The sequence below is a fragment of the Myotis yumanensis genome, unplaced genomic scaffold (assembly GCF_028538775.1).
Source record: "Myotis yumanensis isolate MYYU_CA2020_CCGP unplaced genomic scaffold, mMyoYum1.0.hap1 SCAF_8, whole genome shotgun sequence".
NCBI lineage: Eukaryota > Metazoa > Chordata > Mammalia > Chiroptera > Vespertilionidae > Myotis > Myotis yumanensis.
The window spans coordinates 31,704,700-31,717,203 of record NW_027223759.1 but is presented as its reverse complement, the minus strand read 5'-3'; the positions used below and the strand labels follow the sequence as shown (position 1 = coordinate 31,717,203).

Below are 12,504 nucleotides of genomic sequence, written 5' to 3'. Positions count from 1 at the left end.
GTACCTCAGGTGCAGGCTCAATCCCCAGACCTGACCAGGGGCCACCAATCAATGTATCTTTCTTACATGGATGTTTCTCTCTCTCTGTCTCTCCCCTTCCCTTCTACTCTCTTAAATAAATAAATAAATAAATGGAAAACTATCCTCCAGTGAGAACTAACAACAACAAAAGAATGATAAATGAAACAAGGGAAAACAAGTCATAACTTTAAATGAAACATGCAGATTTTTCTAAATTCTTAAGGGGGCAGCAGAATTAATTCATTCAGTAAATATTTACAGAGTGCCACCCTATGCCAGGAGCAGTTCTAGGGCAGACAATAAACACATCAAGTACTAAGTATATAAATTAGGTAGTTACAAGTGCCATGAAGAAGAGAGAGCAGGTGAGGGGTGAGGGAGGGACAGGGAAAGCCTCTCGGGTGAGGTATTTTCTTAGAGGAAAGATTCTCTTCTGTTGGGCAACTTTAAGCAGCCTCTTGCATATCTGAAGTTTAGACCCAGAGCCTGATTTTTTAAAAATTGATTTTAGAAAGAGAGAGGAAGGAAGAGAGAGAAAGAGCTTGGGGGAGAGAAACATTGATTTGCTGTTCCACTTATTTATGCATTCATCGGTTGCTTCTTGTATGCGCCCTGACCAGGGATCAAACCCACAACCTTGGTGTATTGAGATGATACTCTAACCAACTAAGCTACCTGGCCAAGGCCCAGAACCTGATCTTTTTTTTTTAATTTTTAAAAAATATATATTTTTATTGATTTCAGAGAGGAAGGGAGAGAGAGAAAAAAAAACATCAATGATGAGAGAGAATCATTAATTGGCTGCTTCCTGCACGTCCCCTACTGGGGACCGAGCCCGCAACCTGGGCATGTGCCCTAGACTGGCATCAAACCCAGGACCCTTGAGTCCACAGGCCAATGCTCTAACCCACTGAGCAAAACTGGCTAGGGCCCCAGAACCTGATCTTGAAGGGTCACCTTGACAGGAGATGTTAAACCATTCTGCAATAAGCAAGTAATCGTTAAAATATTTGTTTTTTGAGCTTTTTCTGGCTAGATTTGGAGAAAGGAATATTACTGCCCCCCCAGAATGTTTGGCCTAGAGACACATCAGACACGCCATAGGGAATGTCCGGGAGGTGGCAATGGTTCCGGCAGCATGGTGCAGGCCACAGCCTCGGAGAGAAGGAAGTCAGGAACTATGGGTGCCAGACCATGACTTGTGGTGCAGTGACACTTGATGTTCAATTTAAATTTTCATTTTCTGCTCTGAAATTCCCATAGGATAATCCAAGCCTTTGTGCCTTATGATACTTTTAGCAGCAGGTAACGGAAAACCCTAATTCGGCTACTTGAACAAAAAAGGAATCCATTATCTCACAAACAGGAAGTCTGGAGGCAGGGCAGCGGCCAGGCTGGCGAATTCTGTTCCGTTAATTCAGTGGCATCATTGAGGACTCAGGCTCATTTCATCTTTCTGCTCTGCCCTCTGCTTAGTGCCTCACTCTCCAGCCCCCTGCCCTTGTGCTTGCAAGACGGCAGCGACAGCCCCAGCCATCACCTCCTGTGACAGCTTCCAGAGAGAGAAAAGGGACCCTTTCACCTGAGACAAATCAACCTTTACCAGAAGCCCCGCAGAACTTTCCCTTCACATCTCATTGGTTACAATTGCAACCTAATCCTGTGCCTAAACCTGCCAACCACAGCTGGTGTGGGCGCCGGGTGAGATCTGTTTTGGGCAACAAAGAGGAAATGGGTCCAGGTACTGGGGTGAGGGGAGCCAGAGGCTCGGAGCCCGAGAAGCAGGGACAAGATGGCGGGGGGTGGGGACGGGGGAGTAAAGACAGTTGTTTGTAGGTAGGATGGCAAATGGAAAGCAGAAGGGCTGGAATAGAAATGTACACAAAGACCAGACAGAAGGAAAGTCCTCTGAGCCAAAGCCAGACCCAAGTTTGCAAAGCAAACAGGCTCAACACATTCCAGGAACTAGCAATGAAAAGAAAATGACAGGGATGGAAAGGAACCCCCACCAGCTTCAGGGCAGGAAAAAAACTGGCTCCCTGCGATGCATTGGATTTTGCCTTTTCGACTATTTATATTACTACATTTCTCAAGGCATGTGAGCACCAGGATGGCATTTTGAGGGATAACTTGGTTCCCAAGGATATTCTGTCCACCAAATTCCCCTTTTGAATGGGAAGGCAACTGGAAGACGTTTTGAGATACCCAGAAGCTTGGAAAACAGAACCTGACAAAATAATAGAATAAAATCAAATGAAAATGCAGGCTTCCAGAAATGGCAGTCAAGGCACAAAGGGACTGCTTGGCCACTGGGGACCCCCGCTGGGCCACCCCCCTCCTCGGAGGCCTGCCTGCCTGGCGCAGTTGCCGGCATCTTTTCTGCCCCCTCTTGCGCAATGTCAGGAAGTGTGCGTTAGAGCCACATCCTTCACCGGGGGCTCGTACGGAATCTTTACTTCAGTCGGTGACCACGCAGAACAATAACAGCTGCCACCCTCTTCCTGAGTTTAATAACAATGGCTGAACCGTTTACCCACCCGGACACTTGCGATGGAACGGCTTTCAGAAAGTTGTTTTGTTGTCTCTTTCCGAAAGCCACACTGCCCAGAGCAACATGACGTGGCCCCCCCTTCCCCCGGCCATCAGGGACCAGGAACTGAGTCATGAGTCTCACGCAGGGCTCGAGCCACTGGCTTTTCTTCTATATTGGGAAAGAATACCGAAAGTGTCTGATAGTTTCAAATTCCTTCTTCACCTACACTTGCATTACAAGCTGTGCGTGTTCTCGTCTTGACTTAGTATCCTGGATAAGATCTCAAATGAGAAACGACAGGAAGTTCACAGCGAATACTGACGTGTCTGGGGACTCGGGCTGGTTTTTATTTTCTGCTTCTTCTTCTTCTTGGTAGGAAAGATGTCAGAAAAAAAAGCCAGGGGGGCAGGGTTGTAGGAATAGAGCCTCCGTTATTTCGAGGCCTCATTTCTCAAGGGGCCCCATGAACTTTGTGGCTTTGGGTTTGGGGTAGCCAGTTAGGTGACAAGCCTGAAGGCCACTTCATGAACCCTGTGGCCGCCCCTCACTCACGCTCCAGCTGGCCCATTAGGACGCTGTACTGCCTCAAACTCATTTGTCCTCGGTCTCCCAGGGAGGAAGTCATTTTATTTTATTTATTTTTATTGATTTCAGAGAGGAAGGGAGAGGGAGAGAGAGATAGAAATATCAATGATGAGAGAGAATCATTGATCAACTGCCTCCTGCATGCCCCCTACTGGGGGTTAAGCCCACAACCCAGGCATGTGCCCTTGACCAGAATTGAACCCGGGACCCTTCAGTCCACAAGCTGATGCTCTATCCACTGAGCTAAACCGGCTAGATCAGGAAATCATTTTAAAAGGCAGTGGGAGCCTAGCAGCTTATTCTGGACCCAGACTCCAAGAGCAGGTCACTTCCCTTTCCAGTCAGGGAAGGAGTTTGAGTTTTACAAGAAACCCACTCTTGGTGCAGGGAACTCGGACCTAAGGGGCTGAGCTGCCCTGCCTTCCTCTGGCCTCCCCTGCCCTCAGCGATGCCCACCCCTGAGGACCAGCGGCTCAGGCTCTAGTCCAGAAGGTTCTCTGGGTCTGAGGGTCACAGGGGTTGTTGAAAACTACTTAACACAGACCTCCAAGGTGCAGAGCTGCTGGCCACAGAATCTGCCACCCAGGTTCTGCCTAGAATCTTCTAGAATACCACCTGTCTCCCTTCCCTTCCACCTCCCACTTCTCTGCCAGCTCTTTGCCCCACACCTATTTCCATCTCTTCTGTCAAAACTGCCCCTAACCCTCATGCACTCCACTCCTCCCTCTTTCTTCCTTTCTCTTCCTTTTCTCTTTCCCTCTCCTTTTTTCTTTTCATTTGTTCTTTTCTTCTCTCCTCTCCCCATTCTCTTTCTCCCTCCCTCTCCTCATTTCCCTTCCTCTCTTCACCTGAACAGGAGACAGACCTGACTTATGCTGGTTAGCAGACGAGATCGTTTGTTGGATGTCGGCTCCCTCTCACAACAAATAGAGACAGTCACAGTGGCGGCAGCGGCTCCCCATGCCAACCACCCACCTGGGCTGGGTGTTTTACACATGCTCAGAGAGGCACGTGTGTGTGACTTCCACTTTCCAGTGGAGTTACATCCTCACCCACGGCCACATGACTGGCAAAATCTGGAATTGAACCAGCTGGGAACAGAGGGCCCGATCTTGGCTCCAGGTCCCTCTCCGATTCACCACAAGACCAAATGCCACTTGTGATCAAAGGTTACCTCCACCGTGGGAAGGGAAAGAGGCCTCGCTCCTGGAGAAGCTACATCGCCTGCCTCCCTGTCCTCCTGGGGCCAAGTCCATCCTTGCCCAGGGCATCCCACGCCCAGCCAGGTTTGGACACACTTGCTGCTGTGAGCTCCACCTCCTGCCGTCTCAGCTCTGACCATACTTAAAACAAGGGTTCCAGTGAAGCTACTAGTAGTTTAATCTTTTCCACCCAGCTCTGATTTTCCATAAGTCTGCAAAGGTGGAGTAAGACTAAAGTCACCGAGTGTCAGGTTCTTCTTTCTGACCGAAATGGGGCTGTCATGGCCACGGTGCGTGGTCCCACTTCTCCAGGTCGCCCTGCAAAGAATGAAGATGCAGGGGCGCTGGCTTTCACAGAAAGAGGGCAGCCCCTTGAGAAGAGCTAAAGTAATTAACATAAGAAAGCGATGGAAGCCTTTGGTGTCACACTTGGCAATGTTTCAGGCCAGATTCATATTTTGGGAGCCTTGTTTTATTTGGTGGCCCTATGCAGACTCAGGTGTAAGGAATGAGTTGTTTAGAAACTGTGGCTAAGCTCAGAAAAGAGTATGAGGTTTTGCCTCCACATGAAAAGAGGAACTCGAGTTAAAATAAGCAATGATCCTGCTGAAGCGCCACCAGAGCTGGGTGTGGACGAAAGGGGCTGCATGCGAACCTGACAAGCTCAGGGGAGGCCTGCAGGTGGGCTTGCAAACTCAGAGACCTAAAGTCACCACAAAGGATGGTCTGAATTAAACTTTAACTAACAGCAGTTATGGTGGGTAGTTACGTCCTAGGCTGGTATCTTCACTGACAAGGTCAACCTTTACCTTAACTGAGCCTATCTGTCTTTTTACATCTATGATAACATATCCTTGAAATGTCTGGGTAACTTGTAACTTCCCTTTTTCCAGACCCCTTGGGGCACAACCTAATGTGCTTGGGTGCCAGGACAGATAACACAAATTCCTTCATTGTTATTGTTATCATGTTAATTGTTGACTGTTAACTATCCTGCACCCACCTAAGTATGTGTCTATCATTTTACTTTTTATTCAATCCCAAGGGTTCCCCCCTGTTTTGCTTTCTCCCGCCTCTCTTATCTATCACCAGTGGATTTCATGTAACCCACCTACATCATGTAACCCACCCTCCTTTGATTGCAATGTATAAAAATATATGAAAAACCACCATTCTCTGGAGCATTATCCCAATCTGTTGAGATACTGCTTCCCGGCAATTGTCAACAGTTTGGCTCAAATAAACTCACAAATATTCTTTACAGGTTTGAATGTTTTTACATTAACATGGGACTCCGCCTAATTGCATGCCTGCCTTAATTCGCTCCCAGGAGGCATATACTCCTATTCTTTTAGTAAGGTGTTGTCCTTTTACAGGAAGGCGTATCTTAGGGGTGGGCACTTCCTTGGGCCATCTAGGCCCCACAGCTCACTATCCCCTGGTTAGTCGGTGTTGGCCACCAAGGAGGTCACAGGCCCAGTGCTGGGGTCAGGAGCAGACATGTCCAGCAGGGCCACAGCTCTCCCAGGAAACCTGCCTGCCTATCACCCTGGCTGAGTGTGGGCCTCAGGTAACACACTCTGCCCCCACAACTCTACCCCCATCTCAGAGTGGTGAGTGGGCACCTGCTTCAAGACAACGGATTTTTGCACAGACCTGTGGCCCCTGAGTGGCCCACACAGAAAATCCAACCATATTCCCTCTTGGGACTGGGAACTAAGAAGTGAGCCTGTTAGTGGGAGAAGAGCAGACCCACAGAGAAGGGCTGAGTTGCGGCAGGTAGCACGTGGGGTGTGGGGCCCCAAACCCTTCTGGTCCCAGGCCTTCTCCCTCCTTGCTCTGTACATCCCCCGCAAAGGCCGCCCGCCCCTTACATGAGTTAGCCAAACCGAGTCTTTGTTCTTTGCAACCCCCCAAACCTAGTGAGGCCCCCTGGTCCTGAAGCTGCTGCAGGACTGACAACAATTCACAGGAACACACAATGCGTGGAGATGAGAGGAAACAGATGCTAGACAGGGTCTAACATTTACAAGCCCTGGGTACAAAGTCACGTCTTTTCCAGCTTAAGGCCTAGTCATAATTAAAGTCTTCTTTACTTTGAAGGAATAGAACAAACCACAAGGGGAAAAAGATCAAACACATCAACCAACTTTTAACTTAAGAGAGTTTAGACTCCTTTCATCTAAGCACCTATCAAGGATGCCACCCAGCCAAGAGGCCATGGAGGCACACTGCCTGCCCCATGCAGCCCTCCCCTCGCTGGTCACATCCCTGGAAGGTGAAGCCCATATGGGAGATGACTGTTATAATGCCAGCAAGTACTTGAAAGGACAGTCGTGTACCAGGTGTGCCAACATTTGTTTCTGGGGAGCAGGTCAAGACATATGGGTGTCCCAGACTAGCTAAGACATTGGAATGGATACTCTTTAGATACTGGTGCAGATGCACAGATAGGAGGGATGCAGAAGCCAGAAGCAAAGCTCAGCCTGACCTAGATCAGGTGGAGCAATTCCGCTTGAGCCCAAACTTGCATCTCCCATGGAAGCTGTGCAGCAAACAGCTCCTGACTACTGAGAAGACAGCTTCATGACTACCTGTGTGGCTCAAGCATGACCCTCCAGGTCTCACTCTCTGTCCCAAATGGCTCATTGATCCAAGTGAAACCTTTGATCCACAGAACTAGCCTCCCTAGAGGCATTCTATTCAACAGTGACAGGGTCCTGCCCTTGAGGCCAGCTCTGTTTGTATTACTGCATCTTAGTCCTGCACAAAATGCAACATCCCCTTACCATTCTGCAATCAGGGATTGTTTCCCTTCCACTTCCATTTTCTTTTTAACTAAACCCCGCAGACCTGTCACTGCTCCTCCATGACACAGTTGTCCCAATTCTTGTGTATCCTGGCTGCTCTGGCTGCCATGTGGGTGCACTTGGCCTTAGTCTAATGAGCCAGGAGTGACTCCTCTGCCCCCACTGAGGACACTGAGAATGTCACCACCTTCATTCTGCCCACCCCCTGCTCTCTTCATGCAGCCAGATAAAAATAGCTCCCCTGGCCTCCACATCATTCAGCTGTCATGCACTGTGGTCACACAAAGCCCTGCTGTTTGTCACACAAACTGAGAGTAGGGTGGTCCTCCCGACTTGGACTGGCGCACACTGGTTTTTCTCTAACATCTCACGGCCAGTTTTACACACTCGGACTTTACATGGTGCATCTGATGCCATGAGCATCCGTCAGCCTTTGACAAGACAGACCTCTACGAATGGAAAGTACTTTTTCAGGTGCTGTTTCGTGCTAATCCTCTGGGCAACCTTCTAGCCCCTTGGAAAGGGTGGTCTATTCTCCTGCAAGTTCCCCTCTTTTTCTCCTTCCTGGTCCACTGACTCTTACTCCTTTCAGCCACAGAAGAAAATAACCCAGGAGCCACAGTAGCTAACTTTCCTTCACTTCTGGGTCCTTCTTTACCATTGTTTCCCCTTCACACCCATTAATGCAAATAATGTCTATTATGCCTGCTCCATCATGTCACAGAGCAGGGTCACAGTTCCCCTGCTAAGCCACTCCCACCCATGGAGTTCTATGAGGAAGACAGGCTCAGCCAGGTCCTAGTGTCTAGGCTACCTGGGGCCCCTTCTCTTCTTCCTCTTTTTCACTCTTTCTCCACCAACATAGGCTCTAATCAGCTCAGATTTCTAGGTTTATTACAGGCTTACCTGAACAGTGAATTTATCATCTTCGTTGGGCAGAATCCTGTAAGTGTAAACGCAATTCCGATACCTGAAATAGACCAAAGACCTTATTAGAACCCACGCAGGAACATTTTTCTGGTACCTGAAATGACAAGAATTCCTGACATGGCTCGAGGAGTCTGAGTGTGAAGTCTCTGAACTTTGGAGCTGACTGTTCTGAGGGGTGATCAGCCCTGACATCCAGTGGAGCGTCAGGAAAAGGCAGGGGGGTCTTTGGGGCATGATTTGCGTTGGTGCTTGACAGCTCTGTGGTCTGAGCTAAAGCCATCCAACAGCTGGAAGGGTTTCCACAACCTTGGAGCTGTCATGTTGGCCAAAGAACAGAGCCAGACGGGATGTTTCAAATGTAAATAAGACTCCATGGGGCTAAACAAGGTGGGGACATGCTGAATGGGTGTCAGCCACAGCCACAGAGAGGACCACAATGGCCAAGGAGAGGCTCTGGGTGGAGCACCTCCCTCCTTCTGCGCTACCCTCCCACCCTGTGGCCTGTCCCTGGACAGTTGGCCCCATAAGTTCATACTCCCAAAGGTCAGCCACCATCCCATCAGCGACCTGGATTTTCCTCAACAGCTGGTGAGTGAGCCTTAGGATTGCTTCTAATGCGGAAGAGTCAGGGGCCCTGGATTCTCTTCTCTTTCTAGAAGCTCCACTTTCCTTTTGTTCAGGAGTCCCCAATGTGAGGGGAAGGAGGAGGAGGAGGAGGAGGAGGAGGAGGAGGAGGAGGAGGAGGAGGAGATACTTTTTACTTTCCTAACACCTTTGCGAGTAAGATAAGTTGTCAAGTCTGAGCACCTTGGGAGAACACACTGGGGGGTGGTCCAGCTGGGCCAGAGGCATAGGGAGTTTCAGGGAACACTATTTGGGTTTTATACTCTCAGTTGAAACTGCTGGTCTGTTCTCATCCACCATAATCTCCCCCCATTTCCTCCACTTGAGATTCTCAGGAACCTTGAACCACTCACTCCTGCTGAACCTCCAGGTGGGGACCACATTCCAACTCACAGATACTCGTTTTATTTCTGGGATCAAGACAATGAATAAATACCTCATTACAAAAATTTCACTTATTTAGCCTTGCTTGTGTGCCTGGATTTTCACTTATTTAGCCTTGCTTGTGTGCCTGGCATTTCACTAAGCATTCATATGTGTTACTGTCTAACTAGATTTTTAAAATTATACACTTGTCTTAAAATTTTAAGACCATATAGAAAGATATAAAATAAAAATCAAATGTCTCCTACCCCTTCTCCTGTAAGTCCAGCTTCTTAGATTTACCGCCCCCTTTTGTAAATCATTCCAGAACTTTTATTTTTTATTTTTAATTTTTTAAAAATATGTTTTATTGATTTTTTAGAGAGGAAGGGAGAAGGATAGAGAGTTAGAAACATCGATGAGAGAGGAACATCGATCAGCTGCCTCCTGCACACCCCCCACCGGGGATGTGCCCGCAACCAAGGTACATGCCCTTGACCAGAATCAAACCCGGGACCCTTCAGTCCACAGGCCGACGCTCTATCCACTGAGCCAAACAGGTCAGGGCCATTCCAGAACTTTTAAACATGCACACACACTTTTTATTTTTTTATTTTTAAATATGTTTTTATTGATTTCAGAGAGGAAGAGAGAGGGAGAGAGAGAGACAGAAACATCAATGATGAGAGAGAATCATTAATCGGCTGCCTCCTGCATGCCCCACACTGGGACTGAGCCCGCAACCTGGGCATATGCCCTGACTGGGATTCGAACTGTGATCTCCTGGTTCATAGGTCAAAGCTCAATCACTGAGCCATGCCAGCTGGGGTAGATGCATGTCTTTTTAAATGCAAATAATATCATACAATATTTGTTGTTCAGAAGTGTGCTTTTTTCTTTTTAATCTTCAGCAGAGAATATGTTTTACTTATTTTAGAGAGAAGGGAATAGAGAGAGAGAAAGACAAAGAAAGAGAGAGAGAGATCAATGTATGAGAAAAACAGTGATTGGCCGCTTCCCATGTGTGCCCTAACCAGGAATTGAACCTTCAACCTTTCCGTGCACGAGTCGACACTCCAACCAACTGAGCCACACTGACCAGTGCCAAAAACGTACTTTTTTTCACCAAAAAAAAAAATATCTTAGAAGTCTTCCCAAGTTATGTTCCACCTTTAGGCTGTACAATCATTTACTTGACTAGACCATGCTTTTTATTATTGTAAATAATGCTACCGCGAACATCTCTGTTCCTATACCTTGCATATATTGGCGAGTTCAAAGTTCAGTTTCCCCATCAGTAAACCCAGGGTCAACAATGGGGTCTACTGTTGTCGTGCAGACTAAGTGAGTTGATATAAAAACATTTAGAATAGCACTCCCACCTCCTTCCTGACCACACTAAATACTCCATGCTGAGATTCCTGGTGATCCTGGACCAATCACTGGGAAGAACAGCTGAGCTAAAGGACAGGGCTCTATTCGGATAGAAACTAGCAATCGCCTCCCAATGAGGTGGTGTCACTTTTTGTTCTGCTAACCGGATATGAAAGTGTCTATTTCCCCACACCCTGCCAACTGACTGTTATCAGACATTTCAATCTTTGCAAATCTGAGAGGTGATAGCTTGCTTTATGAGAAAGGTTGAACATGTTTTCATATGTTTTGCTATCGGTATTTCTTTTTTTCATATGTTTTGCTATTGGTATGTCTGCCCCAGCCCCATCACCTCCAGCCTCCACTCCTCCTCAGAGCCTGCCAGACTAATGGCAAATAGCTGGAACCCTACTGTGCTTTTATCTTTCACCTCTAGTTCTAATGACACTTCTTCCTGGGAACACACAAATGAGGGCCGGACAAGAATCACCTCTTAAGGGGCTGAGGGCAGCTAATTTGTGGAAGAGGCTGAACAGGGCCAAAACATTAGCTTGTAGGCAGAAAGAAAGAACATTGTCACAAGGAGAGGGACAGAGACAGCCGCACAGAACAGGAAGGCCCTTTATGACTTTTTCAAAGATGTTCCAGAAACACTGAAACAATGAAGCAGCTCCACATGACGTAAATAGATCAAAAGCAAGTACAAGAGGAAGAGGGACACTTTGCCCTGGACAGTCACATCTCAGCCGCTCCAGTGCCTGGGGCAGATACCGTGTTCCTGGGGCCAAATCAGTTTAGATCTTCAAGGGAAACTGACGCACACGCACACAACCCACAGGGGAGCAGTCATTCCAGACTGCATACCATGGGGTGCTGGGGGCTCACAGGGAAGTGGAGGGGGCACTCCCCAGCTTCTCCCACCAGCAGCTGCATTTCAGTCTGGTCCTATATGCATACACATGTACATGCCTGTACACACAGAATGCACATGGATATATATATGTATGTGTGTGTGAATATATATATATATATACACACACACAGATACTATATATATCCTATATAATAAAAGCCTAATATGCAAATAGACCAAATGGCAGAATGACTGGTGGAACAACCGGTCACTATGATGTGTACTGACCTTCAGGGGGCAGACACTCAATGCAGGAGCTGCCCCCAGCCCACAGGCCCCAGGCCAGCCAAGGAGGGTGCCAGTGGGCCCCCCGCCACATGGCCCCACTGGTCTCCCCACAAATCGGCTCTGATCACTGGTCAGGCCTAAGGACCCTACCTGTGCACAAATTTTGTGCACCAGGCCTCTAGTGTGTGTATATGTGTGTGTGTGTGTGTGTGTATGTGTGTGTATGTGTGTGTGTGTGTGTATATATATATATATATTCACACACAGAGAGACTCTTACATGGAAATATTTAGAGTTAAATCATCTTTTATAACTACTACTCTAGAACATAATCCAGACAACATACCCATTGCTGTCTAGAAAAATCAATTGTGAAGACTGAGCAACATGAGAGGAGGAAATCTAATTAGAAGGGTAACCTGGAGTCCCAGAGTCGGCATTAAACACCAGAAGAGGTGTTATTTGTAATACATAATTGAACCCAAACCATTTGGGTCCCGGAACATGGGAATACAATGATTTTCTAATTAACGGGCAAGGGAATGTGCAATGAGCAGGCCAAGGAGGAGGGACCTGGTCTGCTGACGCTTGTTCTCACCACCTCCCATGGGGCCCAGGCCCGCTGTGGCCACCAGCACTGACCTCACCTCCCACACACTGCGCTCCTTCTAGCTTCCTCGGAGCCTAGGACTTCAGTCCTCAGCACCTCCCTCCCAAACCAGAACTAGTCACTCTGGAGATGGCCTCCATTTCGTCTCACTTTATCTTCACTCTATCTGGTTTCATTTGGTGGTTATTCCCAGCATCCATGCCCCAGGCCACTTTCTCCCTCAGGCTTCCAGGCACTGAACCCTGGTCCCAGCAGTCACGGCCACAGTGTGTCATTCAAGTCCTCTTCCTGCGTCATCTCTTTGAGCACTT

General features: G+C 47.9%; 1 protein-coding gene across 2 annotated transcripts in view; it reads right to left on the bottom strand.

The window, feature by feature from the left end:
• INPP5D (inositol polyphosphate-5-phosphatase D) overlaps nt 1–12,504 on the bottom strand; it is a 95,542-nt gene that overhangs the window by 76,719 nt on the left and 6,319 nt on the right. For both annotated transcript variants that reach the window (XM_070422421.1, XM_070422422.1), the window contains exon 2: nt 8,058–8,121. In XM_070422421.1, coding sequence (XP_070278522.1) covers nt 8,058–8,121 — 64 coding nt within the window. The remainder of the gene's footprint in view (nt 1–8,057; nt 8,122–12,504) is intronic.